We start from the raw sequence: 25,523 nt of genomic DNA, 5'->3' as shown, positions 1-25,523 counted from the left end.
ACCAAAACCTGCCGGTCTCAGCTCTGCAACATTGCCAAGATCCGCCCTTTCCTCTCCATCCAAACCGCTACCCTGCTCGTTCAAGCTCTCATCCTATCCTGTCTGGACTACTGTATCAGCCTCCTCTCCGATCTCCCATCCTCTTGTCTCTCCCCACTTCAATCCATACTTCACACCGCTGCCCGGATTGTCTTTGTCCAGAAACGCTCTGGACATGTTACTCCCCTCCTCAAAAATCTCCAGTGGCTACCAATCAACCTACGCATCAGGTAGAAACTCCTCACCCTTGGCTTCAAGGCTCTCCATCACCTCGCCCCCTCCTACCTCACCTCCCTTCTCTCCTTCTACAGCCCAGCCCGCACCCTCCACTCCTCTGCCACTAATCAACTCACCGTGCCTCATTCTCACCTGTCCTGCCGTCGACACCCAGCCCATGTCATCCCCCTGGCCTGGAATGCCCTCCCTCCCAACATCCGCCAAGCTAGCTCTCTTCCTCCCTTCAAGGCCCTACTGAGAGCTCACCTCCTCCAGGAGGCCTTCCCAGACTGAGCCCCCTCCTCCTTCTCCCCCTCCTCCCCCTCTCCATCCCCCCGCCTTACCTCCTTCCCTTCCCCACAGCACCTGTATATATGTATATATGTTTGTACATATTTATTATTCTATTTATTTATTTATTTTACTTGTACATATCTATTCTATTTATTTTATTTTGTTAGTATGTTTTGTTTTGTTGTCTGTCTCCCTCTTCTAGACTGTGAGCCCACTGGTGGGTAGGGACCGTCTTTATATGTTGCCAACTTGTACTTCCCAAGCGCTTAGTACAGTGCTCTGCACACAGCAAGTGAATAAATACGATTGATTGATTGATTCAATTAATAATAATAATAATCATTATTATGATTATTTCCCTAAATTTGCAAAATAAGTGTCACATGGATGAGCATGCAGAATGGGGCAGCTAGGCAGAAAGAGCTGCAGGTCTTGTCTTGGACCTCTCTAAAGGGAAGCTATTAACAAACTAAGGTAACAAAGCAGAGGCTTGGCTAGGGAACAGAATGCACATTTCCTGACATCCTATCTAGGACTTCATTCTCAGGAACAGGTTACCTTCCTGGCTTTTTTTTATGGTATTTGTTAAGTACTTACTATGTGTCCAGCACTGTATTAAGCACTGGGGTAGATAAAGCTTGACAGATCAGACCAAGTTCATGTTCCTTATGGGACTCACAGTCTTAATCCCTATTTTACAGTTGAAGTCACTGATTCACAGAGAAATTAAGTGACTTGCCCAAGGTCGCACAGGAGACAATGGCAGAGCAGGGACTAGGACTCAGGTCCTCAGGTGGTGTGCTTTCCATTAGGCCACACTTCTTCCATGCTGATTTACCATAGCTCTTCCCTGGAATAACAGCCTCAGGCCACTTGAATTAATCACTTTTGTCAGTGTCTCCAAGTCCTGAACATGCAAAAGAATCATTTAAAGCACGAACAGTGGTACCAGCCTGACTCCTTTCTATATGTGTGTTTTTTTAAAAAAAATCATATGGACACACATTTGCAAACCTTTACTTCCGAGGGAAGATTTCTTTGTATCCTTGTGAATTCCCATTGGGAAGAAAAGGTTGTGTTTCATTTTGACACCAGCTGATGAGTCATTCTGCATCTCTCACACTTGATATCCCCTGCAGTCACATAGGGGCACATCTGAGAGCATTTTGTAAGGCAATTCTGCATCTGAGCTATCAGGGATTTTAAATTAAATTAAACCAAAAGGCAGGAGAAAGCTGTGCCATAACCTTTCTAATCTGTGAAATCTCTGAATGCTTGCCAGGCATCGATTTCCTAAAAACGGGGCCAGCAGTGCATAATCAGGAGCCCAAATTCTAAAATGGAAATTGTAACTGCTTACAATGTGCCCTGGGATGGTCAGAGCCATACTACAACAGAATGCAGACCCAAATGGCCAGGCAGAAGAGAAATTTTCAGTAGAGAGAGACCTTGAAATCCAAATTAACTCAAACTAATTGGATTTTACTGACAATCATTTATTTCCATTTTAGGATCTGGAAAGTTTTCTTCCTGGGGGAAAAAGAATCCTCTTTTCTGGGTGACTTCTGTCACAGTGGCACAACTCGATTTTTTTACCCTACTCCCCTGACCCAATCCACTAAAGGCTTGAAAGAACACAGTTGGGGCTCCTTATTGGCACACCAAACTGGAATCCAGATTCTTGGCTTTTGTGTCAAGACAACATACAACCCTTTTGAAGCCTACTGGAAAAAGCATGGACCCGGGAGTCAGAAGACCTGGGTGACCTTGGACAAGTTACTTAACTTCTCAGTGTCTCAGTTTCTTCATCAGTTAAATGGGGATTCAAAACCTCCTGCTCTAAACTGTGAAACCCATGTGGGTTAGGGACTGGGTCTGATCTACCTATACTGTACCCTAGAGCTTACTATAGTGCTTGGCGCAAAGTAAGCAACTGACAGATAGTATTATTATTATAATTGCTGTTAGCCCAAGTCCCACAGGAGCCTCTCAAGATAAGGACAGAAAGCCCACCAGATCCAGGGAGAGATCACAAAACCCTCTTCATTGTAATTTGAACCCTGTGCATGTAGTGAAATTTGCCACAAATGCTACTTCTTCACATCCAAACTACCTTTATAAATCAGGTCTAAAAACGCAGTTCAGCTTCAGTTTTCCAGATATTTCAGGTGGAAGTATTTTTTCCTAGATGCGGAGTATAAAATAACATAGTACCAAATAACTAAACTTTGACTCCAGGCATTAAAGTGCAATCCACGTTGCACTGGTTCTCCCTGGTCTCTTGGGTGAGCAATGTGGAAATCCAAAGTGGCAGCAATACTACCCAGGGTATTCAATGATCAAGAGTCAGACACCTGCAATCTCTTTCTTTTAGCTTCTCTCTGGGCTGTACCACGTCAACCATTTCATCAGCATAAATTCTGAACATATTGGCCAGGTCTACTCAGGGGAAGGATATTTTTGAGCAGATGCTTTGGAAATAGCTGCCATTGAGCTGAATCTCTAATGGACAAGCCTAACCTTTGACACTTAATTGAAAGGAGCTCCAGGTAGCATCCAAAGACAATAGTCCTACCTCAGAGCCTTCCCAAAGGAACTCTGCCATTAGAGCACATTTATTCTCTGGCTAATTGCATTTCATTTCTTTCCACCTGTCCCAGCCCTGTCCTCTTACTCAGCTTCTGCCTTCCTCTCATGTTAGTGCTTACTAACTAATGGAGAAGCAGTGTGGCTCAATGGAAAGAGCACATGCTTTGGAGTCAGAGGTCATGGGTTCAAATCCCAGCTCTGTCAATTAGCTGTGTGACTTTGGGCAAGTCACTTAACTTCTCTATGCCTCAGTTACCTCATCTGTAAAATGGGGATTAAGACTCTGAGCCCCCTGTGGGACAACCTGATCACCTTGTAACCTCCCCAGCACTTAGAACAGTGCTTTGCACATAGTAAGCGCTTAATACATGCCATCATTATTATTATTACTAGTCCTCCTTGGCTTTGATAACACTAAAGCACAAATTAATGAGAAATAGCAAATTAGTCTACCTTTCTGATTCTAAATAACCCAGAGTTAAAACTAACAAACTAGCTTTCAAGAGTTTTATTCCAGGAGCTCTTTGGATCTTAGCCATTCTTACTATGTTCAAATCCATCAATCAATCATATTTATTGAGCACTTACTGTGTGCAGAGCACTGTACTAAGTGCTTGGGAAGTACAAGTTGGCAACATATAGAGACAGTCCCTACCCAACAGTGGGCTCACAGTCTAGAAGAGTGGGCTCAGAGTCTAGAAGAGTGGGTTCAAAGCTCTCCTAAACTCACATCTCCAAGAAGCCCACCTTAATAGCCTCCGAGTCCCCTACTGTCCTCTGCTGTGTCACCTTTGTACTTGGACCTGTACCCCTCTAAGTACTTGATATTCACCCCCTGAGACCCAGAGCATGTACTTATGCCATTTCCCTTATCTGCAATTTATTTTAACGTCTGTCTCCCCCTCTAGACTGTAAGGTCCTTGTGGTCAGGGATCATGTCTACCAACTCTATTGTGTTATAATAATAATGAATAATTGTGGTATTTGTTAAGCACTTACTATGTGCCAGGCACTGAACTAAGTGCTAGGGTGGATACCAGAAAATAGGGTTGGTCACAGTCCCTGTCCTACACAGGGCTCACAGTCTCAATCCCCATTTTACAGATGAGGTAACTGAGGCATGGAGAAGTGAAGTTACTTACCCAGGGTCACTCAGCAGACAAGTGGTGGAGCCAGGATTAGAACTCATGACCTTCTGACTCCCAAGCCCATGCTCTATTCACTACGCCTTGCTGCTTCTACTTACCAAAGCATGTAGTACTGTACTCTGTAGTAGTACAGTACACAGAAAGCGCTCAATCATGGCCTGATGATTGATTTTACTAGTATCCCTGGGCAGCAGCTTCCTGCTGGTGGCAGTGCCAACACAGGCAAAGAGGAGACAGGAGGCCCACAGGACGACACAAACTCACACTCTAAGATTCAGTTTAACTGGAGCAGCTGAAGTACATTTGGGTGAGTTGTTACACACACAAGAAAGGCACCATGGCAAGCCCCCATTTGTTGTTGGAAACAAAGCTCTGGGCATTTGGATTGGAGAACTTTATGTTTTAAAGCAACAGATATTCAGTCCCATTGCAGATATGGCCATTTCCTCATAAGTGGCCTCAAAAGTGACAGGCAGCAATGAGATGCCCTGCTGCTTTCAACCTGAAATGGCACTGCCATTAGTTTCCTCCCAGTGTGGGGAAAATGAAGGTACTGATGGTTAACTTATCATTGTCTACTACTTCAGTAGGGTGCTACTGAGCTTCCACTCTGCCGTCCAACTGGGAACTTTATTAAGCCATGAACAGGAATGGATTCACTTCCTCAGTTGAAATTGCAATGATATTGCCTGCCAGATGGCCATGGTTGTGACTGGCTTTTTTTGGAACTAGTCTACGGCTCCACTAAAACTGTGTCACATACAGCTAAATAGCAGTGACCCTACCAACTTAAATCACTAAGGAGAGCCTGCCAGCCTTTCTGTTTCAATCATCTTCATTCTGGGCATTAATATTGCACCCAAATCTCTTGGCCAGGTGCATAATTTGTTAGTATCAATTACTCTCTTATATAGTATGACATTTAACTAATGTCCAGTAAGCAAAAGTGGGACTAGTATTAGTGAAACTACCTTGCACTCCATTCTACATTTTTCACTGTTAAAATGGGGTCACAGACATCTGATCAAATACATATAATTTTGATAGCTTAAAATTAATCAAGGCATCTATCGAGCACTTACTGAGTACAGAGCACCCTACTAAGCACTTGGAAAGGTACAATACAAAAGAGTTGGTAGCACAATCACTGCCCACAGGGAGCTTACAGACTACAGAGGAAGACAGGATTAAGGTTCAATCCAGATAGGAGAAAGAGTATAATAATAATATTATTAATAATAATAACATTTGTTAAGTGCTTACTACGTGCCAGGCACTGTTCTAAGATCTGGGGTAGACATGAGATAATTGGGTCAGACACAGCCCCTGTCCCACATGGACTCACACTCTTAATCTCCATTTTACAGATGAGGTAACTGAGGCCCAGAGAAGTGAAGTGACTTGCCCAAGGTCACACAGCAGACAAGTGGTGGAGTTGGGATTAGAACCCATAACCTTCTGACTCCCAGGCCCATGCACTCTCCACTAGACCAAATTTACATATGTTCTTTGGGGCTTGAGTGAGTATCAAAGTGCTTGTGTTACATAGACAAAGCATTAAGTCGTTACTTCTGACAGGCATTTGTTGAATTGGTTAAGTATAGCTGTGTTCACGTGGTAAAGTCAGAGCAAATCAGTGGCATAACTGAAAAGTCTTACCCTTACAGTAACTTACTGACTGGAACCAAAACACCAACTGAGGTTCTTAAAAGGCGGAATTTCCAGGGATTTGTTCTCTAGACAGAAAGCTCGTTGTGGGCAGGGAACATAACTACCAACTCTTGTTATTGTACTTATCCAGTGCTCAGTACAGGGTTCACAGCAAGTGCTCAGTAAATGTGATAGATTGATTGATTGACTCAGCAGCCAAGCTATCACTCATCCAAGGCAAGAAATGTTTGCTATCACTCATCCAAGGCAAGAAATGTTTGCTATCACTCATCCAAGGCAAGAAATGTTTGATTTTGTCCAGATGCAGAGAATAAGGACTTGAAGAATTGGACTTCCTCTGGGCCTTCTGTAGGATGGATAAAAATTTTCTGGTGGTCTGGGAAAGGTTTGGAATGTCTTTGTAAGACTGACCCAGACCGGATCTACACAGCATCAAAGTAAGTGGAGATTAGGGAACTATCTGGTTTATTTTGTCCATGTAAATAGACAAATCAGCTTTTTCTGCCTAAAATGTCACTTCTTGGGCTGAATTTAGTTGCTGTATATGGAGTACAGCCTTAATTTCCATTCGTATTAATGAAGTCCCAGCCTGAGCAGACCCAACTCCTTAGAAAGACCTTCTAGGACAATCTTTCATTCATTCATTCATTCAATCATATTTATTGAGTGCTTACTGTGTGCAGAGCACTGTACTAAGCACTTAGGAAGTACAAGTTGGCAAAATATAAAGACGGTCCTTAACCAACAGTGGGCTCACAGTCTAGAAGGGGGAGTCAGAGGATGATGAGTAGGGATGAGGGGATAACCTCCTGATAGAGTGGAGAAGACTGCTTTGGTTTAGTAGTTGGGCCCGAATGATAGTAATAATAATAATGATGATGGTGTTTGTTAAGCACTTATTATATGCTAAGTACTGCTCTAAGCACTGGTTTAGATACAAGGTTGTCCCTCATGGGGCTCACAGTCTTAATCCCCATTTTACAGATGAGATAACTGAGGCACAGAGAAGTGAAGTGACTTGCCCAAAGTCACACAGGTGATAAGTGGTGGAGGTGGGATTAGAACCCATGACCTCTGACTCCCAAACCCGGACTCTTTCCATTAAGCCGTGAATCTTCCCTGATAGGTGTGCTCCAATTTTCATTTCTAAACCTCCCTTAGATGGTGGGGCCAGATTTTCTAGCAGGGAAGAAAGCTTTCATTTACTCGTATGAAAAGTTAGAGAGATGTTGGAAAACTATAGGAGAAACCCAAACCCCTTTGGCTAACTCTGAAGCGTTATGGGGCCTCCCTCAGCTGGGGTGTGAATCTGCCTGAGCAATGAATTTCTATCTTGTTTTTCTGCTTTGCTATACTCAAATGAATCTAGTAGCATCTCTGAAGACCAGCAAGGCCCACTTCTGACAAGAAATCAATGAGCCAGTGGTTTTTTTGTGTGCAATGTCAGAGAGAATGACTGAGCTCCTTATCTAATCTCCAAACCATGTCCTCTTCCTGACTTTCCCGTCACTGTGGCCGGCACTACCATCCTTCCCGTCTCACAAGCCCACAACCTTGGTGACATCCTTGACTCCGCTCTCTCATTCACTCCACACATCCAATCCGTCACCAAAACCTGCCGGTCTCACCTTCACAACATCGCCAAGATCTGCCCTTTCCTCTCCATCCAAACCGCAAACTTGCTGGTTTGATCTCTCATCCTATCCTGACTGGATTACTGCATCAGCCTCCTCTCTGATCTCCCATCCTCCTGTCTCTCCCCACTTCAGTCTATACTTCATTCTGCTGCCGGGATTATCTTTGTACAGAAACACTCTGGGCATGTCACTCCCCTCCTCAAAAGTCTCCAGTGGTTGCCTATCAACCCTTGAATCAAGCAAAAACTCCTCTCTTGGCTTCAAGGCTCTCCATCACCTTGTCCCCTCTTACCTCACCTCCCTTCTCTCCTTCTACAGCCCAGCCTGCACACTCCGCTCCTCTGCGGCTAACCTCCTCACTATGCCTCATTCTCGTCTGTCCCACCATCGACCCCTGGCCTACATAATCCCTCTGGCCTGGAATGCCTTCCCTCCACACATCCACCAAATTTCTTCCTCCTTCAAAGCCCTTCAAAGCTCACCTTCTCCAGAAGGCCTGCCCAGACTGAGCTCCCCCTTTTCCTCTCCTCCTCCTCCCTCCCTCTGCCCTACCTCCTTCCCCTCCCCATAGCACTTGTGTATAGAGAAGCATTGTGGCTTAGTGGAAAGAGCATGGGCTTGGGAGTCAGAGATTGTGCGTTCTAATCCTGGCTTCTCCACCCATCAGCTGTGTGACTTTAGGCAAGTCACTTCACTTCTCTGGGCCTCAGTTACCTCATCTGTAAAATGGGGATTAAGACTGCGAACCCCATGTGGGACAACCTTGTATCTACCCCTGCTCTTACAGCAGTGCTCGGCACATAGTAAGCACTTAACAAATACCAACATTAATATTATCATTATTATATTTGCACATATTTATTACTCTGTTTTATTAATGATGTGTATATAGCTATAATTCTATTTATTCTGATGGTATTGACACCTGTCTACTTGTTTTGTTTTGTTGTCTATTTCCCCCTTCTAGACTGTGAGCCCCTTGTTGGGTAGGGACCATCTCTATATGTTGCTGATTTATACTTTCCAAGTGCTTTAGTGCTGTGCTTTACACACAGTAAGTGCTCAATAAATACGATTGAATGAATGGGGTGACCATGCATCATCCATACAAGTAAGAAAGGATGCTGCTTCTCTCCAACCCCTGGAAGCAATGCCTGAGTTAATCGTGATCTGGGAGGTGAATGCAATAGTTCTGTAGCAAGGGCTTAGTGCCAATAGGGGCCCCCTCTGAGAAACTCTCTCAGTTTGGGTGGACAATGTCAGATACCCCACAGACTGGCTTCTTGAGGGCAGGGATTGTGTTTGCCAACTATTGCATTATACTTTCCCAAGAGCTCAGTACTTAGTTCTGCAAATGGTAAGCATTCAATCAGTGCTGATGATTGATTGTTTAGGTGGGGTGGATTTTTTTCACACTTCCAGGAAGCCAAGTGTCCAAAATCAGCTCTCAGCACAGGGTAAGGAATGGGATGTCTTAAGGAATCTTATCAGGTTGGAGCCTATTTTTTATTCTACTTTGTTTCCAGTGAAAAATGGTCAGGTATGGGATCATCTGAAATAGCCACAATCATATTTGAGTTTTCTGAAAGGACAGAAAACCTTTCATGCTTTTACTAGCATAATTGCATTCAGAAATAAAGTAAAATCACAGCACTAGGTAGGAATAGTGGAGTTAGCTAAGGGGGACTAAGGCTTTTATAGCATTAGGTAAAAGGCAGAAGAGATTGTTTAAATTATCTTTTGATATATTTCATGTAAATCCATTAGATTTAGGGCCCAAATTCAGTTCTCAATGCTCAGAAGTGCATTAATTTGATATGGGACATTTCTGGTTGACTTCAAATTCAGTTATATTATTTGATCTTAAAATGAGTGTTCATTTGGGTGTTGAACTGGTAAAATGGTTAAGAGGGGAACTGGTAGGATTAGGGAGAGAATACAGCTTTGGAACAGAATCAAGACATTGCATTTACAAATTCTTGAAGTAAAGGACTATTGTGTATCAGGGTCTAAGCCTACCAGATGTAAATCCTGGAGAATTAAACAGAGAGATCTGTTTGTTTGCCCTTATTTCACAGAGACATAAATGGAATAATAGAGTAGAAAGGACTCCATAGGTCATTTTATCTATTCTCCTGCCTCTTGGCAGGCTTTGTTTATGCTCAGTGTGTTGAGGACTTATGAATTCTGCATTGACCTTTTCAAACACACATAGAATATCAACATTAGTGGCATTGACTTCGAGAATGAAGGGTAACTGTATATAGACAGAACTGCACTTTAGTCATTACAGACTGAAGTTTCCTGCTTTATTCTTGGCCCTCTCTAAGATGGGAGATTCCCCAGTCTATCCTTGAAAACTCTTCTACTAATTAAGGACCCTTAATCCTTCCTCTTACATTTTGCTTTGTGTCCTTGAACTTCAGTAGATTGAGCCGAAAGGAGGGTTGAATCCCTCCCATCACCCCACAAAAAACCCTCTAATATATCGGCTTTAGAACAGCTAATCTTGGTTTAGGCTTGTCATCTTTCTTCTTTTGATTCAGATTGATCTGGGACAAGGTTGTACTCCATTTTCTGCAGGGTTTTTTGTTGATGACCTCTTTTCTATTCCCAAAATACTCCTACATCTATAGAATTTCAGTAGGGAAATGCTATCTCCAAAAGAGAGAACCACAGCTTCAAATATACCTGAACTTGCTAACTTTTGAATGTAGAACATTTTCATCTACAACAGAAGCAAAGAATAAGTATAGACAAAGGGTGAGCAAGAGGTTGGCTGTGAATGGAGCAGCTGTAAAAAGAAAAGTACCCGGGGTCTTTCACTATATAGTCAAAAGATGTGTATTTTGTTTTAGATTTTTCTCCCTAAAACAGAAGGATTAACACGTAATTAACCTATCCAATAGTTTTGGAAATGCAGAGATGGGAATGTTTTCTTAGACTGTGCCCCAAGCTTTGGCCCAAGAACACAAATCTGGTGACTCCCCTTTTTTTATGTTACTAATGGAGTCTTTACTGTAAATATCAGATTAACAGAACACTCTCTCTAACCCCTATTGGGGTTTCTTTGGCAGGGAATGGCTCAGGGGATGCTTCTCAAATGCACTCGTGGCATGAATGCACTTCTAAGTGCAGCAATTAACTGGACCCTGATTAGAAGTCATGCCGACATGCCCACGTTACTTCCTATGGCCCACAAGTCAGGCTGTACTTATGACCAACCAAGCAGACTCTGAATGATGGACAGTGGTCCATTTTCACAGTCTCTATCATTTTTATCTTTGACACACTGCTTTTGGAGGCATGTATCCAAAGCTGCCTTATTGACTTCTATATTCACTTCCTGGAAGTTGTATACACCCAGATCTCTGATTTTTATCATTGTGTCCTCAGAAGGGGAAAGAACTAGATATAGCATCCTAAGCACTTAAGGTGCTACAATTCATAGTCTGAACTACAGAAGAGAATCAACACATCCAGAACATCTTTCTATAGGGAGCTTAGCATGGCCAATTTGTGAAATGTTTCTATTTCAGCTTTTTAATCTCAAGTGAATTTCTTTTAGCATACCTAAATGATAACAACAGACTGACATTTCCATTAGTCTGCAGTAGTTTCCTGCTGTCACCACAAAATACTACTCTCTTTTGTTTAAACCATTAAGCATCTCTACAGACATGACCTGAAGACACTGAGTGAGTGAGTGTGTATGTGTGTGTACGCGCATGCGCTCATGCATGCAAGCACCACCGCACATGCACACTTTGGGAAAGTGCAATCCTCTCTAAACAGGAGCCAAAAAAAAAAAAAAAAACTAGGCAAGCTGTACTGGGAGAACTGTAAGGAGTGAGGGTGGGTAGAAAAAAAAAAGGCAAAACAGTACCATTACCCATGTAAAATATTTTGGAGCTGGCAAAACCACAGTATTAAAATGAGGTTGGAAAATGTGCTGGTCTAACAGACTGAAACATTAGTCTGCTGAGCAACACTCTCAGGTCTCCATAGCATAGCATTTTATTGCAGTAGCTCTTTCATGGAATATAAACAAAAACCTTAAATAAATCAACAATTGCTTATTGCTTAGTATTTGGGATAATAAATTCTTTAGTTTATCAGTACCTCACCATCTTCAACTGTGCATTCTTTGAACAGTTTCAGTTACAGATACATTCTTTCTCCTGAACAATAAATTATTCTTTTTAAAAAAGAAAAAAGAAAAAAAAGATACATTGCAGTTTTAAAGATAAACTAACAAAACATATATTTTTGACATTTATCTTAAAATAATATGAAAACAACTCTCTCTGTATGTTAGATGCTTAAATATAAATAATAGAAGACATTATGTTATTTACAGTGTTACAAAATAAGGTGAGAGAGTATTAACTGACACATGACTCATAAGGACAGTAAATGATCAAGAAAACATCCAAGTAATGTACATTATGTATTTACAAAAGAATATATAATAGAACTTGTGATATGTGGCCATTTCCTTTCTATTTGCATTTCTCTGCAGGGTTTTCATAGGTCTTTTCAGTTCAGAGGTCCATGTCGCAGTTGGAATGGAGCCAGGACAAGGGGCGAAAGCAGGCCTTGCTTGTGTTTGCCGGTAGGAGATGTGCATCTTTCAACCCCAGGCCAAAACATGGAACTTTTCTGAGCAAGTAATCTTTGACGAGTTACAGGTATGTCAAGACATTCGAATCGAAACAAGGTGACATTTCACTGTTGTGGAACACATACACACCAAACCAAGTTGGCAATTTCATATAGAAATCAGAAGGCTGTCCAGTCACTCTTTAACAAATCACATCTTAGGGAGAGAAGGAAGCTTGAGTGAGGTGAGAGAAGGGAGTTTTGCATACCACTCTCCATTGCATATTCCTGACAGGATAGTTCAACCACACAGAATGCCAGGAAGTCAAAGTGCTGTTAGGGTCCCGTGTCAATCATATTCACATATAACACAAGGACAGCTTTACCTCGACAGGCAACAATGGTCCTCTGCCATTTTGCTGATTGAGGCTTCAGTGGCTAGGACACGGTCGTCAAGGATAGGTGAGAGTGAAAGCACAATTAAGCAGCACAGACTTGCCCCTCTAGTGTTTAGGACCTAGTGTTTGGGTGGCTGCAGCAGATGGCCCTGAGAAATCAACTTGCCTTTCTTTCATTCCAAGGTAAACTGGCCCTCAGTGCTATGAATCAGGAAGAGTCTGTCATCTAACATACTGCTGTAACATACTGCTCCTCTGTCCTCCTTAATCCAGTGACCAGGATTAGGGTAGACTGGTTAGGAGGATAATTTAATCTTGTCCTGAATTTCTCATTGCATCAGAAATTGTAAAGTTCTACTGCAATTCCAGAAATGACAAAAGCTACAAGGATCAGAATGTTATAATTTTCGCCAAGTCACTGTTGCACTGAACAGGGCCCTGTCAGTTGAAGGACATTTGAATGTCCAGTTTTCCAAGGACTGTTTGGAGATCCTTTGATGAAATGGTCGAAGTCTTGGCAGGACTTCCAAAGGAATTATATAAGGAATTAGAGCTGTGAGCCACAGAAAGATTTTGGGATTTTTGTTTTCCACACATATTCATTTTCACAAATTAAGGACATTGTGCAACTTGTGCAGGATTTACACGGGGCCTCAGATATGGAGGACAATGTCAGGGAATCCTTAAGCACAGAAATGATGGAAATAACAGTACATTTTAGCTAGAAACAAAGTCAGAGAGCTACAGCCACCAATATTGTTTTGAGAAAGAGAGGGTCAACAGTTTACTGCAGGAGATCTTCTGAAAAATCCACCTGCTTCCCCCTTCGCTTCCCTGAGCGAGATTCATCTTGGATAGACTTTCTACTTTCCCCTCCTCCCCTTAACCTCACATTCTCATTTCAAGAGAGCAGATGGGTAAGTTATCTAGTCATAAAAAATAACAACAGGTCACTCATTTAAAAAGCAGCACATCAACTCTCTCATGATGAACTTCTTTCCCAGTCTTCTTTTAGAAATCAAGTAGTCCCCAGGGACCCCCAAGGAGCCAGTCCAAGCAGAGTCCCCTATGAAGTCAACAGGAGCTTCATGCATGGACCCACTTTGTGATGGTGTGTGTGTGTGTGTGTGTGTATGTGTGTGTGTGTGTGTGTGTGTGTGTGTGTGTGTGTGTGTGGGTGTTGTGGGTGTGTGTGTGAAGAATGAGAAAGATGTGAACCCTGGGTGACAACTTGTTTTCCAGATATGGAGAAAATTCAGCCTATTCATACCTACAGTGCTTCATGGTTTAGATTTATGAGAATGCACTGAATCCTGAATCTACCTTGTGCCAAGAGAGCCAAGAGAAAGAGGACAAAGAAAGAGAGGGAGGTAAGAGGCAGTTTGCCATGCCATTCCAGGGCTCAGTGGTCAAGGAGGTGCTATATATCCAATACTATATATCCAGCTAGTAAACCACTTCTCACAATCAGAGATCACTTGCACATTCATAACAAAATATCCCATTGGCAATTATGGACCTGATTAATATGCTGTTGTTGAGGAAAAAAAATCATTTTTTTTCAACAGACATTTTTGTTTTGCCATTCAGTAACTTTCCATTTAGATCTTCTCTATATCCACTTTCTAATATGCCACAGCCTGCTACTTTGAACCAATGGCACCTTCTGTTCTGACAGCAACCCTCTATTCCTTTGTTTGACTTTCCCTTTTCTCAAGCTGAGGAAACACTAATCCCCTATTTCAAAATCAACATTAAAAGGCAGTTTCTGGATCACTGTACCCTTTCCCTTTTTGGATGGACTTTCAGATGGCTGAACCCTTCCTAACCTCTCCCTCTTCCTTGGAACTGAGAGGAAGTGATACCCAGTAAGTACTCTTAGGCAGTAGTGGGGTCATCATGACTGCTGACCAGAAACACTGTCTCAGGGATGGTTAGGACAAATTCCTCTCCAGAAAGGAACATGAAATGATATCTCTTAATAAGCAAGCTGTCTTCTGATTAATAATATTTTTTAAATCACAGTATTACTTTCTTCCTAATATTTAACATTACCTAATGCGGTTTTCCTGCGGTAATTAATAGTAGCATGCTGTTGGTTCTACTATTATTTCAGTGCCCATTGAAGCAAACCTTTGGCTGGCAGAGAGTAGACATAACTCATTTCCTATACTGAAAGCAAATAAAAATCCTTACGGGAGAGAACAGTATTGGGATGGGTGTGCCATTGCAGGGCAGACTGATCAGAGAGTCTACTACAATCAATCAATGGTATTAATTGAGCGCTTACTGTGTGCAGAGCACTTTACTAAGCGCTTTACTACAAGCAAACATAAGGACGGTTGCACGTCTTGCACATCCTACATCCAGTCAACACCATAATGCAATGCACAAGAAGCCAGGAAAACTGAATGTGGGAGGCTTTGCAGAAAATACTGTGGAACAGCAATCACTGTAACTGTACAAAACTTGCTCTCAACATAACATAACATAAAGGCACCATTGATATTGTTCTTGTTTTGAAATACTGTAAAAAATTGCTACATATGGCACATAACACATTTTTACATACATATATTTAATTTATAAAAGTTTTTTTTCCTGTTTTCTATTTGCAGAACTGCTAAAATAAAATAAATTGTTTAATTTAAGGTGGAATACTTCATTATATAAAATAAAGTTTTACACGTGAATCTATGTGTTTTATTTAAGTTTTATACAGCGATAGGGTCTTGATTAGCTATTACACTGGACAACCTGGCTTGCAATTCTTCCTGTGTGGAGAAGCGGCTCGGTGTGTTAGTCCTGTTTTCAGCCAGGCGGAAGGCAGGGCCTGGCTCCAGGCTGGTGGCCGTGGGGTTCTGTAGGCTCAGGAAAGGGGTGTCTTCACCTATTCTCTCATCTTCTGTCTCGCTCTCAGAACTACTGCTCTCAGAGCCTGTGTCGCTGTCCATTTCCACCCTGTTGGAAATGAGACCATTGGGCTTTGTTCTTTTAGCCCGTCGGCTATTGACGAGTTTCTTTGCGGGTTCCTGAGCGGGCTCATATTCCTGCGTGGTCTCATATTCCTCATCCTCCACTATCCTCAAGGGGCTGGCGGGGAGGCTGTTGCTCTCATGGGCGGCGTTGTGGTGGAAGGAGTTGAACTGCTGGGGGTGATGGTCATACTTCTTCTCCCGTAATCGAGGTGGGGTGACCAGCAGGAGAGGCCTCTCTTCTTCAATAAAGGGGCTGACTGCCACCGAGGGCACAGACACCGTTAAGCTTGACACAGGTGGAGACATTTCCAATGGGGGTGACTTTGGGGAGCTAGCAGTGTGGAAATCTACTGGTGACATGCGAGCTGGGGTAGTCATAGCTGACACATACCTATGGAGGTAGAGAAAACATTGTGAGTCTTGAAGAAGCAGTGGCAGCATACCACAGAAAACAAACACATCATTCATAGGGCTAAAGCTAAGGTATGGGACCAAGGACTTAAACAATTCTATTTTCTCAAGTAGCAGGCAGCAAGAGTGTGCTGCACTCCGGCATGTACTATGTTTAGCCACAATGGGAAGATAAAATTTCCCACAAAAGTACTTCAGCTTTTCTACATGTTAAAAGGTGTCCATTGGGAAAAATTAAAATACAGTGGAAACAAGGAGCATGTCTCGACTTTCAGTTCTCTACTGAAGTTCAGGAATGGGCAGAGTGGAAGTAGAATTTTTTTTTAGAGATACTACATACATGTATGTTCTTACCACTAATTTCCCAAGGGACTTGGGGACTAAGGAGCTGAATAATCACTAGAGAGGACCTGGAGGGTGGGAAAGGATCCGGGAGGACTGGGTGGATACTCATCTTGGACTGTTATCCCATTAGGAACCAGGGACAGGGCCTAGACCACATTTATTCATTTCTTTCCCAGTGCTTTGCACACAGTAAGTGCTAAATAAATACCATCCTACCACTAATCACAATAACTGTGGCATTTGTTAAGCACTTATTATAGGCCAGGCACTGTACTAAATCCTGGGGTAGATGCAAGCAAATCAGGTGGGACCCAATCCCTGTCTCGCATGGGGCTCATAGTCTTAATCCCCATTTTACAGATGAGGTTACGGAGGCACAGAAAAGTGAAGTGACTTGCCCAAGGTCACACAGCAGACAAGTGTAGGATCCGGCATTAGAACCCATGGCCTTCTGACTCCCAGGCTCGTGCTCTATCCACTACATCACGCAGCTTTCACTATCTGAAACAGAATGTCTGCTCAGAATAGCTATCCTCCTACCCCTTGGAAATCCAAATAAGTACCTTCGATTCCTCCTCTAACGCCACCACGGCTTACTTGGGGCATTTTAATCATTAAGATACATGAAAAAAGCCACAGTAACAATAATTTCTTTATGAGGTGACATTTTTCCATGAATTGCTCCCCTTTAAGGTGATCCATTCTAACATTTTGGGTGCTACTTACCAAGTACTTAAGTAGTAAATCTCTAGTTTGTGAATGAGGAACCTATGGCAAAGACTCTTTCAGGCCTTCAGTGTCTAACTTATTCAATTTCATGACAATGGCATTTGCACTGGGGAGAACTGACATCCTTTGTTGAGTTTGCCTGAAGCAAGTGCATCCTATGAACATTGTACCCACCCGACTCCCCAAATATCTGTCTTTGTCCCACAGTTCCATGGCATAAAACTAAATCCCAGGGCTAAGTAGATTAATGTCTGTGATGGGGGGCCTGTGCAGACATAAGAAAATGGTTTGCTTCCACTAGCCCGCCCAAGAGCCCACCCTGTGAGCCCTGGCATAAGCCCCCCCCACCTGACTAAGGTACTGCACTTACTGTGCTTGTGGCCAGTTTCCTTGCCCTGCCTTTGGAGTCATATTTGTGTCCAGTCCTGCTGGTTTGGTGGGGGGGCTTTTTTTTCTTGGATCGTTTCCTTCCTCTCTCTCTCAGCGCCCAGGAGAGGGGACAAGAAGTGGGGGAGTGTGTTGGCGGGGATGAAACTGGAGGTGTTAACAGGTCCTCCCAGGGCAGGAAAGTGTGAACACGACAGGGAACAGTCCCCAGAGGAAAAAAAAAAAGCAGGAAGACCAAGGAAGTTATCACAAATTTTTAGCAGATAAAATCTTAGCTCAATTTTCTAATGCAAAATGACCCCCTTTATTTGACCCCTAGTTTAGTGCTTTACAAACTGGGGCTCCCTAAGATGGGGACCAACACCAATTTAATTTAGCTCAAGGATTAAAACAATAGTTTCATGAGGCTTTCCTCCTGCAATTCACTGGCTGTCCTTGAAACAAGGCTGGAGACTTCCATGGCAGAGCCAGTGAGTTCCCACAAGTTACTAATCTCAGTTCCAGCAAGTGAAAGACTATTGGTGTGGTATCAACAATTTTAGGGGCACAATTCATCTGTAAATAATAATAATAACAATGGCATCTGTAGAGATTTTATTCCTTTCTAATACTATGACTTTTTGTTACTGTACTAAATCAGGCCCCAGTTTGAGAAATGATATCACCTGACTCGAGGCTGCAACAAAATACTTATATTCTATAGGTAGGAAGAATAAAAGAAATATTTTCTACATTTTACATTTCCTTTTCTAAAGGGAGAGGAGGGAATCACAGAAGACAGACAAGAAGGCTCGATCCGATGGGCCTCTCAGGGAGGCAGCTTGGAATAATGGAAAGAGCATTGGCCTGCCAGTCAGGAGACTTGCGAGCTAATCTAGTTTCTATTGCCTGCTATATGAACTTGGGCAAGAACTTGACTTCCCCATGTCTCAGTTCCCCAGTCTGTAAAATGAGAATAAGATACCTGTTCTCCCTCCCTTTAAGGCTGTGAGCCTAGAGTCTGTGTCCAATCTGATTGGCTTGAATCTATGTCTTGAACCTATCCCAGTGCTTAGCACAGTGATTGGTTAAGTTGTCACTTAATAAATACCATCATTATGACTGTTTATGCATGAGGGGGGACACTTCTGAGTGAAACAACTTTAACTGAAATAAATTGAAATATACAGTCACTTCTTACATATTGGGACTGATCCCTCTATTCAAAATCCCCATGTGGCCTCATTGAGTCTACATAATAATTAAAAAATATAAGGTTCTTCTCTCCAAATAATCATGAGTTTTGCCCTGCACAGACTAGTTATTCTTTATAATAATCGTACAATAATTGCTGAACACAAAAAATCTTACTTCTAAACTGGCACACACAAATACAAATTCAACATGCTCTGAGTTTACAAAGGCCCTCTACACTTGAACCCAAATTGTATCATGGGCTTCTGAGCCATTAGTCAAAGAACAAACAAAGTATACTAAAATATTTGGAATTTCATTCTTTGGTCATTTTGTTTTCTTCAGAATAAAAGAATTAGAGCTTCTTCTGCTCTCCTTTATATCTCTAGTAGATATATTTCCTAACCAATGGCAACCTAGGCTGCTGCTCTGTTATGGATCTCTTTATTTTGACTCTGAACCTTAATCACCCTCAGCAGGAAAGGCCTAAGGTGTAGCAATGTATCAGAGACAGGGGGTAGGTCACCCAATTTGAAAAATTGATGGGTTCAAATCCCGGCTCTGCCAATTGTCAGCTGTGTGACTTTGGGCAAGTCACTCAACTTCTCTGTGCCTCAGTTACCTCATCTGCAAAATGGGGATTAAGACTGTGAGCTCCCCGTGGGACAACCTGATCACCTTGTAACCTCCCCAGCACTTAGAACAGTGCTTTGCACATAGTAAGTGCACTGCCACCTCGCCCCCATCTTACCTCCTTCCCTTCCCCACAGCACCTGTATATATGTATATGTCTGTACATATTTATTACTCTATTCATTTTGCTTGTACATATCTATTCTATTTATTTTATTTTGTTAGTATGTTTGGTTTTGTTCTCTGTCTCCCCCTTTTAGACTGTGAGCCCACTGTTGGGTAGGGACTGTCTCTATATGTTGCCATCTTGTACTTCCCAAGCGCTTAGTACAGTGCTCTGCACACAGTAAGTGCTTAGTAAATATGATTGATTGATTGATTGTCAGCTGTGTGACTTTGGGCAAGTCACTTAACTTCTCCGTGCCTCAGTTACCTAATCTGTAAAATGGGGATGAAGACTATGAACCCCTGTGGGACAACCTGATCACCTTGTAACCTCCCCAATGCTTAGAACAGTGCTTGGCACATAGTAAGTGCTTAACAAATACCATTATTATCATTATTATTATTATGTGATATCCTCAGGCCTGGCCTCCAGGCCAAAGAAGTGAGGAACACCTCCATAGTTTAGGGAGTGTCACTGACATCCCTGTTACCCTGGGAAAGGCTAGGGGCAAAATCTTTTCTAGTTCCACTACAAAAATGAGAGTGGAAGAGAGGAGTGAGGAGACAAAAAAGAGGACCACTGAAGCCCAGCCAAAGGGATCCTCAGTGGAATCTGTGGCCAGGAACTTTAATTTGGCTCAGCAAATACCCTGCTTTCCATGGCTGACCTTGAGGAGAAACTAAGGAAGTAAGACCACAGAGGACAGAGGGTATAGCTGGGGAATGAGGAGGGGCTTAAACAAGAGGCCAGGGAGTTATATTTGTTTTTTGAACCCAGAGTTCAATGGTTCTGTGGCCTAGTGGATAGAGGACAAGCCTAGGAGTCCAGAAGGACCTGGATTCCAATTCGGCTCCACAGCTTGTCTGCTGCATGACTTTAAGCAAGTCACTTCACTTCTCATCTGCAAAATGGGCATTGATTGTGAGCCTCATTTGGGACAGGGATTGTGTTCAACCTAATTAGCTTGTATCTACTCCAGCACTTAGTATAATACCTGATACGGAGTAAGTGCTTAACATATACCACTATAAAAAAAAGGTCTTCTAGCCATCCAATCAAAGAAAGAGTCTAGCCAAAATTAACTGCCCACAAAGGAGATAGAACATAATTATGGAATTTTTGGTAATAATCTTTTGACCTCTTTCAACTTTTGAAAGGTAAGATTGAAGGTTGATTTGGTGTAATGTAGAAAAGGATGAGCATATATTGGGTGTGGCATGTTACAACTGGGGGAAAAAACTCATTTTTAAAGGGTGGGGAGAGAGGAGGGAGCTTATGAAGTCATTAGTGGTAACGAATTCAGTGCTTGGATTCTAAGAAGACTTCACCCTTTGCCTCCATTCCCACTCTCCCTCATCTCTCATTAGCCCTTTCAGCACTAAATCTTTCACTGGAAAGCAGCCTAAAAGCACAGTGTTCTGAAAAATGTTTTCCCAAACAGTGATGCAGAACACTACCTTCCCTGACTCACTCATTCTTCTAAACCCCAAAAGTATGGAAGTCCAAACCATTTTAAAATCCAGATGTCTCCCAGAGAACAGTGCAGAAAGCAGTAACTACTGTGATAGCTGCCTACATTGCAGAGCCAGTGCAGCCTGTCAGAAATGCTCCTCAGTTTGTTGATTGATCATTCTTGGGATTTCGTAAAAGTGATACTAGGAGATGAAACAGGCAATTGCTTTCCTCTGACTCCCCAGTAAACAATGACACAACCCTTGGCCTGAGACGGCTGACATTCTATCTAAGAAATGACTTGCCATATACCAGGGGATTCCCAGATCCATCACTCTACAAGCATGCAGATGCCTGGGGATTGATTTCAGGCTAAACTGCTCTTCACCAGGACTATGCTTCTCCTCTCCTAGAATATAAGCTCATGGTGGGTAGAGAATGTGTCTGTTTATTGTTATGTTATACTCTCTCAAGTGCTTAATGCAGTACTCTGCACACAGTAAGCACTCAATAAATACGATTAACTGACGGCTAGAATCACTGAAGGTTTCAGTTTGGCCCACTGCAAAACATGACATCTCCCAGGAACAAATACATTCCCATTACTTGGCTTACTATGCCAGGGTAAGTTTCCTTAAAGGAAGCATTGGCTTCTTAATGGGATCCTCTGCCCCTCGGTTTCTCCTTCGCTGATATTTTTACCCTTCAATTTTACCTTTCACTGTGAGGTGAGTCTCGATAGGAGTCAGGGGTCTCTCTGGCATGCCTGAGGAAACTGTTGCATTCTCGAGGGCCTCCTATGCCATTAAGCCGTCCTCTGGGACCCCCCGTTGGGCTGGTGTGCCTGCTGTTCTCTACTGAAGATGTCATGAGCACGGAGTGACTTTCCGAAATGATACTTTCTGTATGCCCGTTGCTCCAGCTGGGGAAAAATGGTGGCAGGAGAGAACAGATAATTAAGTTGGGGGAAATAGAGGAAGAAATGAGTAGGGGGGAGAATTTGGAAGGGAGTAATTAGGTGGTTAGGATGGGGAGGAATAGGGTTTTCTTTTAAAAGAAATTTATATTGTACCGTACTTCTCCCAGTGCTTACTTCAGTGCAGTGTACACAGCTCAGTAAATACCATTCATTAATAAAGAAAATTCATTCAATGTGCTAGATTTTTAAAATCCACCAGCTTTGGGGCAGAGAGCACATACTCTTGAGAGTCCCCAAGAGCTGCCCATTCAAATATAGAAACTCAATTATATTTTGAGAGTGGTGGATGACACTAGACAGCCCTCAATTTAAAAGCTTCATTAATTCACTGGCCTTTTATTTTATGAAAGGCCAGTAGATGAGATGGGAGAAGGCCTGCCATGAGATGGAGTCAGCAACCCAAAGTGGAAAAGAACCCCCACCTACAACCCAGGATGACAGTGACAATGCATAGTCTAATTAATTTCAAAATAGCCTTTCCCTGCAATGTAAGATTGGCAATGTCTTAACGACTGCATCCTTTTCATTCCAATAAGGGAAGGTTGTAATCATCTGATAATAATAATAATGGCATTTGTTAAGCGCTTACTATGTGCAAAGCGATAATTCTTGCAAGGCACGTATTTTTTTCATTCACTTTTTCTGGTTCCTATTTGTGCTCCAGGAGCACAAACTGTTCTTAAGATACATGATGCGACAGTGCTAGGATAGGAACATACATCATTTTCTATTCTCATACCTGTGGCTGGGTGTCTGGGTAACGGTGGTGGAATGGTGGGTTGTTGAGGTATAGTGGCTTGTTGAAAATGATGTCTCTGTTTCTCTTTCTATAACATGCTCACTAGAGATGACGTTTTTGGACACATACTGCTGGATAAACAAAGACAGTCCTGTTTCAGATTCACAGACAGAGATTATAGAAAATGGGCTTAAGTCCATGCAGCAAAGGTTCTAGGGGTGGATGAGGTAGGTGGAGGCTCAGCTGCCAATGCTGTGCTAGCAGCCTCTCCCTTTTTTTAGGATATTTGTTAAGCACTTATTATATGCCAGGCACTGTGTTAAGCACTAGAGTATATACAAGTTAATCATGTTGGACACAGTCCATGTCCCACGTGGGGCTCACAGTCTTAATACCTATTTACAGATGAGGTAACTGAGGCACAAAGAAGTGAAGCGACTTGTCCAAGATCACACAGCAGACAAGTGGCAGAGCCACAATTAGAACCCAGGTATGTCTGACTCCCAGGTTGGTGGTCTATCCACAAGGCCACGCTGCTTCACTAGGAGCAGATTTTTAGAAGTCAACCTCATCACTAATCACCAAAGTTTCTATCCCTCAATCTGAGTGAGAGAGTGTTTCTTAGCACCCAATTGTCTCACACTAACAGAGACAGCATTTCACAACCCCGAGCCTAACTCTTACCCCTCCAGTAGTTTTGTTCTTTAAGCAACCCCATCTACTGACCAAGCCCGGCACACAATAGTGAATTTCCCAGTAGACCCTGGTCTGGAACAGCAAATTACTTTTAGGGGAGATGACAATTTCATAAAGGCATCTAGTTATTTATTTTTCCAACTGCAGTCCCTGCTCTACATAATGCATGAGCACATTACAACCAAGTAATCAAGGTGGTGATAGTCCTTATATGATCGCAGTGGCCCAGAAATAGCTCACCTGAGGGGAAACATACTTAAAATAGGACACATTTTTAAAATTAATGAGTGGCAGAAAAAGGCTGAGTGGAGTCAGTATAAAAAATGAGCTAAAAAAAAGCAATAAAGATGTATTGTGACAGCATTATTGTCATTGCTCTCCGAAGACATCATAAATTCCTTGGCTGAAAGGAAGATGAGATGCTGTGTTGTGTACATTTCAAGGTAAGTTCAAGATATAACAAATATTTGTAATGAATAATACTCATATAAGGAATAAACAAAAGGGTGGCAATAACTTTAGACACTGAGATGAATAAATGAAAGGGTGGCAATAAGTTTAGTGTCTTGACACTGGGAACCGGTGTCTGTTCAACTTGTTTCCGGGAGAGAGTGGTTCAAGGAGAAGCACTACTGTCAGTTAGTTCTGTCATTCAAGTTCGTCCTCCACTTTCCTTGGATGGGGCCCACAAAAGTAGATTTGTCAGAGGTGAATTAGGTGAGTAGGTGAATTAGTTTCCATTTGATTGAGAAGGCATGTAGGAATGATATTCGGATGAATTGCAATGGAGTACACCCGAGAAGTGGAGACTGCATTGTATTTTATCTACTATGATTCAAATGAGATGCACTGCAATTTTTTTAGAGCTTTGGGGTTAACATTTTTGACACCCAGAAGCAAAAAGGAAAATGGAAAGCAGGAGAATGACTTGTCCGGATTTGATCAACCTGTCAGTAGCAGTGTCAGGAACAGACAGTCATCCTCTTGAGTGTGAGGACCGCTCTCCCACCCCTCCCCCGCCCCAGCCAATCTCTCCTTTTGCCTTCCAGTCACACAAAGAACATGTTGCACTATTGATTTGGGGATCAGTCTTTTTCCTTATTGATATCAAGAGTGGTCAATCTCTAAAAGGACTAAGGAAATAAAACCAATAGCGGAGGAAACTATCCACAATACCTCTCACCAGCCACTCAAATCAGAGGTGGTATCCAAATTTACTAAGCACACACACAATCAATCAATCAATCATATTTATTGAGCACTTACTGTGTGCAAAGCACTGTACTAAGCGCTTGGGAAGTACAAGTCGGGAGTGTTAGTCTTCCCACTCACTGATGTTAAAAGATGGGGGAAAGAATGATGATGAGTAACAAGGACTTCTTCCTTAGAAGATTAGAGCAGACTGGCTGGAATTATATGTGATGGACATTTATTTTGTTTGGGAGTCCACATGGCTCTGGTTTAAAGGGGTAGCAAACTTTGAGTTAGGGGACTTGGTGTCCTGTCTCTGCCATGGACCCTTTAAGTGACTTCGGTCAAGTCACGTGAATTCTTGTTTCCTCCTTTTTAAAATGGAACTACTAATGCTGCCAGAATGTTATGAAAGTCCCTCTCACAAGAGCCTAACCTGATATAATAACAATACTACTACTAATAATAATGGCATTTGTTAAGCACTTACTATGTGTTGTTCTAAGCACTGGGAAGGATACAAGGTGATGAAGTGAGGTTGTCCCACATGGGGTTCACAGTCTTAATCCCCATTTTACAGATGAGGGAACTGAGGCACAGAGAAGTGAAGTGACTTTCCCAAAGTCACACAGCTGACAAGTGGCAAGCCGGGAGTTGAACCCATGACCTTTGACTCCCAAGCATGTGCTCGTTCCATTGAGCCTCGCTGCTTCTCATAAGCTATCAATGCTAAAAATAATAACTAGGAATATTGTTCACTCTCAAAGGAAAACCATTTCCTGATAGTTCTTGTAGTGTCAATTTTTCTTATTTTTTCAGATGCAACCTATAGTCAAGGTATTCGTTCACCATGTAAAGTGACCCAGATATTATTAGCCAACCCCCTTTACAGAAAAGCTGCAAGAGGAAATATGCTCAATTTACAGTAAATCAAAGCCATTTTTTTCAAGTGCTCCCATTATTTCCTCATAGAGAAACCCCATATTCCTGGAAGCCCTGGTGATTAATGGTAGCAGCTAAGAGCTTAAAAGCTATAAAAATAAACTGAAG

General features: G+C 42.4%; 1 protein-coding gene across 1 annotated transcript in view; it reads right to left on the bottom strand.

The window, feature by feature from the left end:
• Positions 1-15,252: 15,252 nt before the first annotated feature.
• Positions 15,253-25,523, bottom strand: part of NRG1 (neuregulin 1) — a 1,079,813-nt gene continuing 1,069,542 nt past the window's right edge. Inside the window, 3 exon segments of the mRNA XM_038746358.1 lie at positions 15,253-15,963; positions 21,584-21,790; positions 22,587-22,717. Coding sequence (XP_038602286.1) covers positions 15,309-15,963; positions 21,584-21,790; positions 22,587-22,717 — 993 coding nt within the window. The 3' untranslated portion in view covers positions 15,253-15,308.

The sequence above is a fragment of the Tachyglossus aculeatus genome, chromosome 5 (assembly GCF_015852505.1).
Source record: "Tachyglossus aculeatus isolate mTacAcu1 chromosome 5, mTacAcu1.pri, whole genome shotgun sequence".
NCBI classification, from domain to species: domain Eukaryota; kingdom Metazoa; phylum Chordata; class Mammalia; order Monotremata; family Tachyglossidae; genus Tachyglossus; species Tachyglossus aculeatus.
This window is presented reverse-complemented; position numbering and strand designations above follow the sequence as displayed.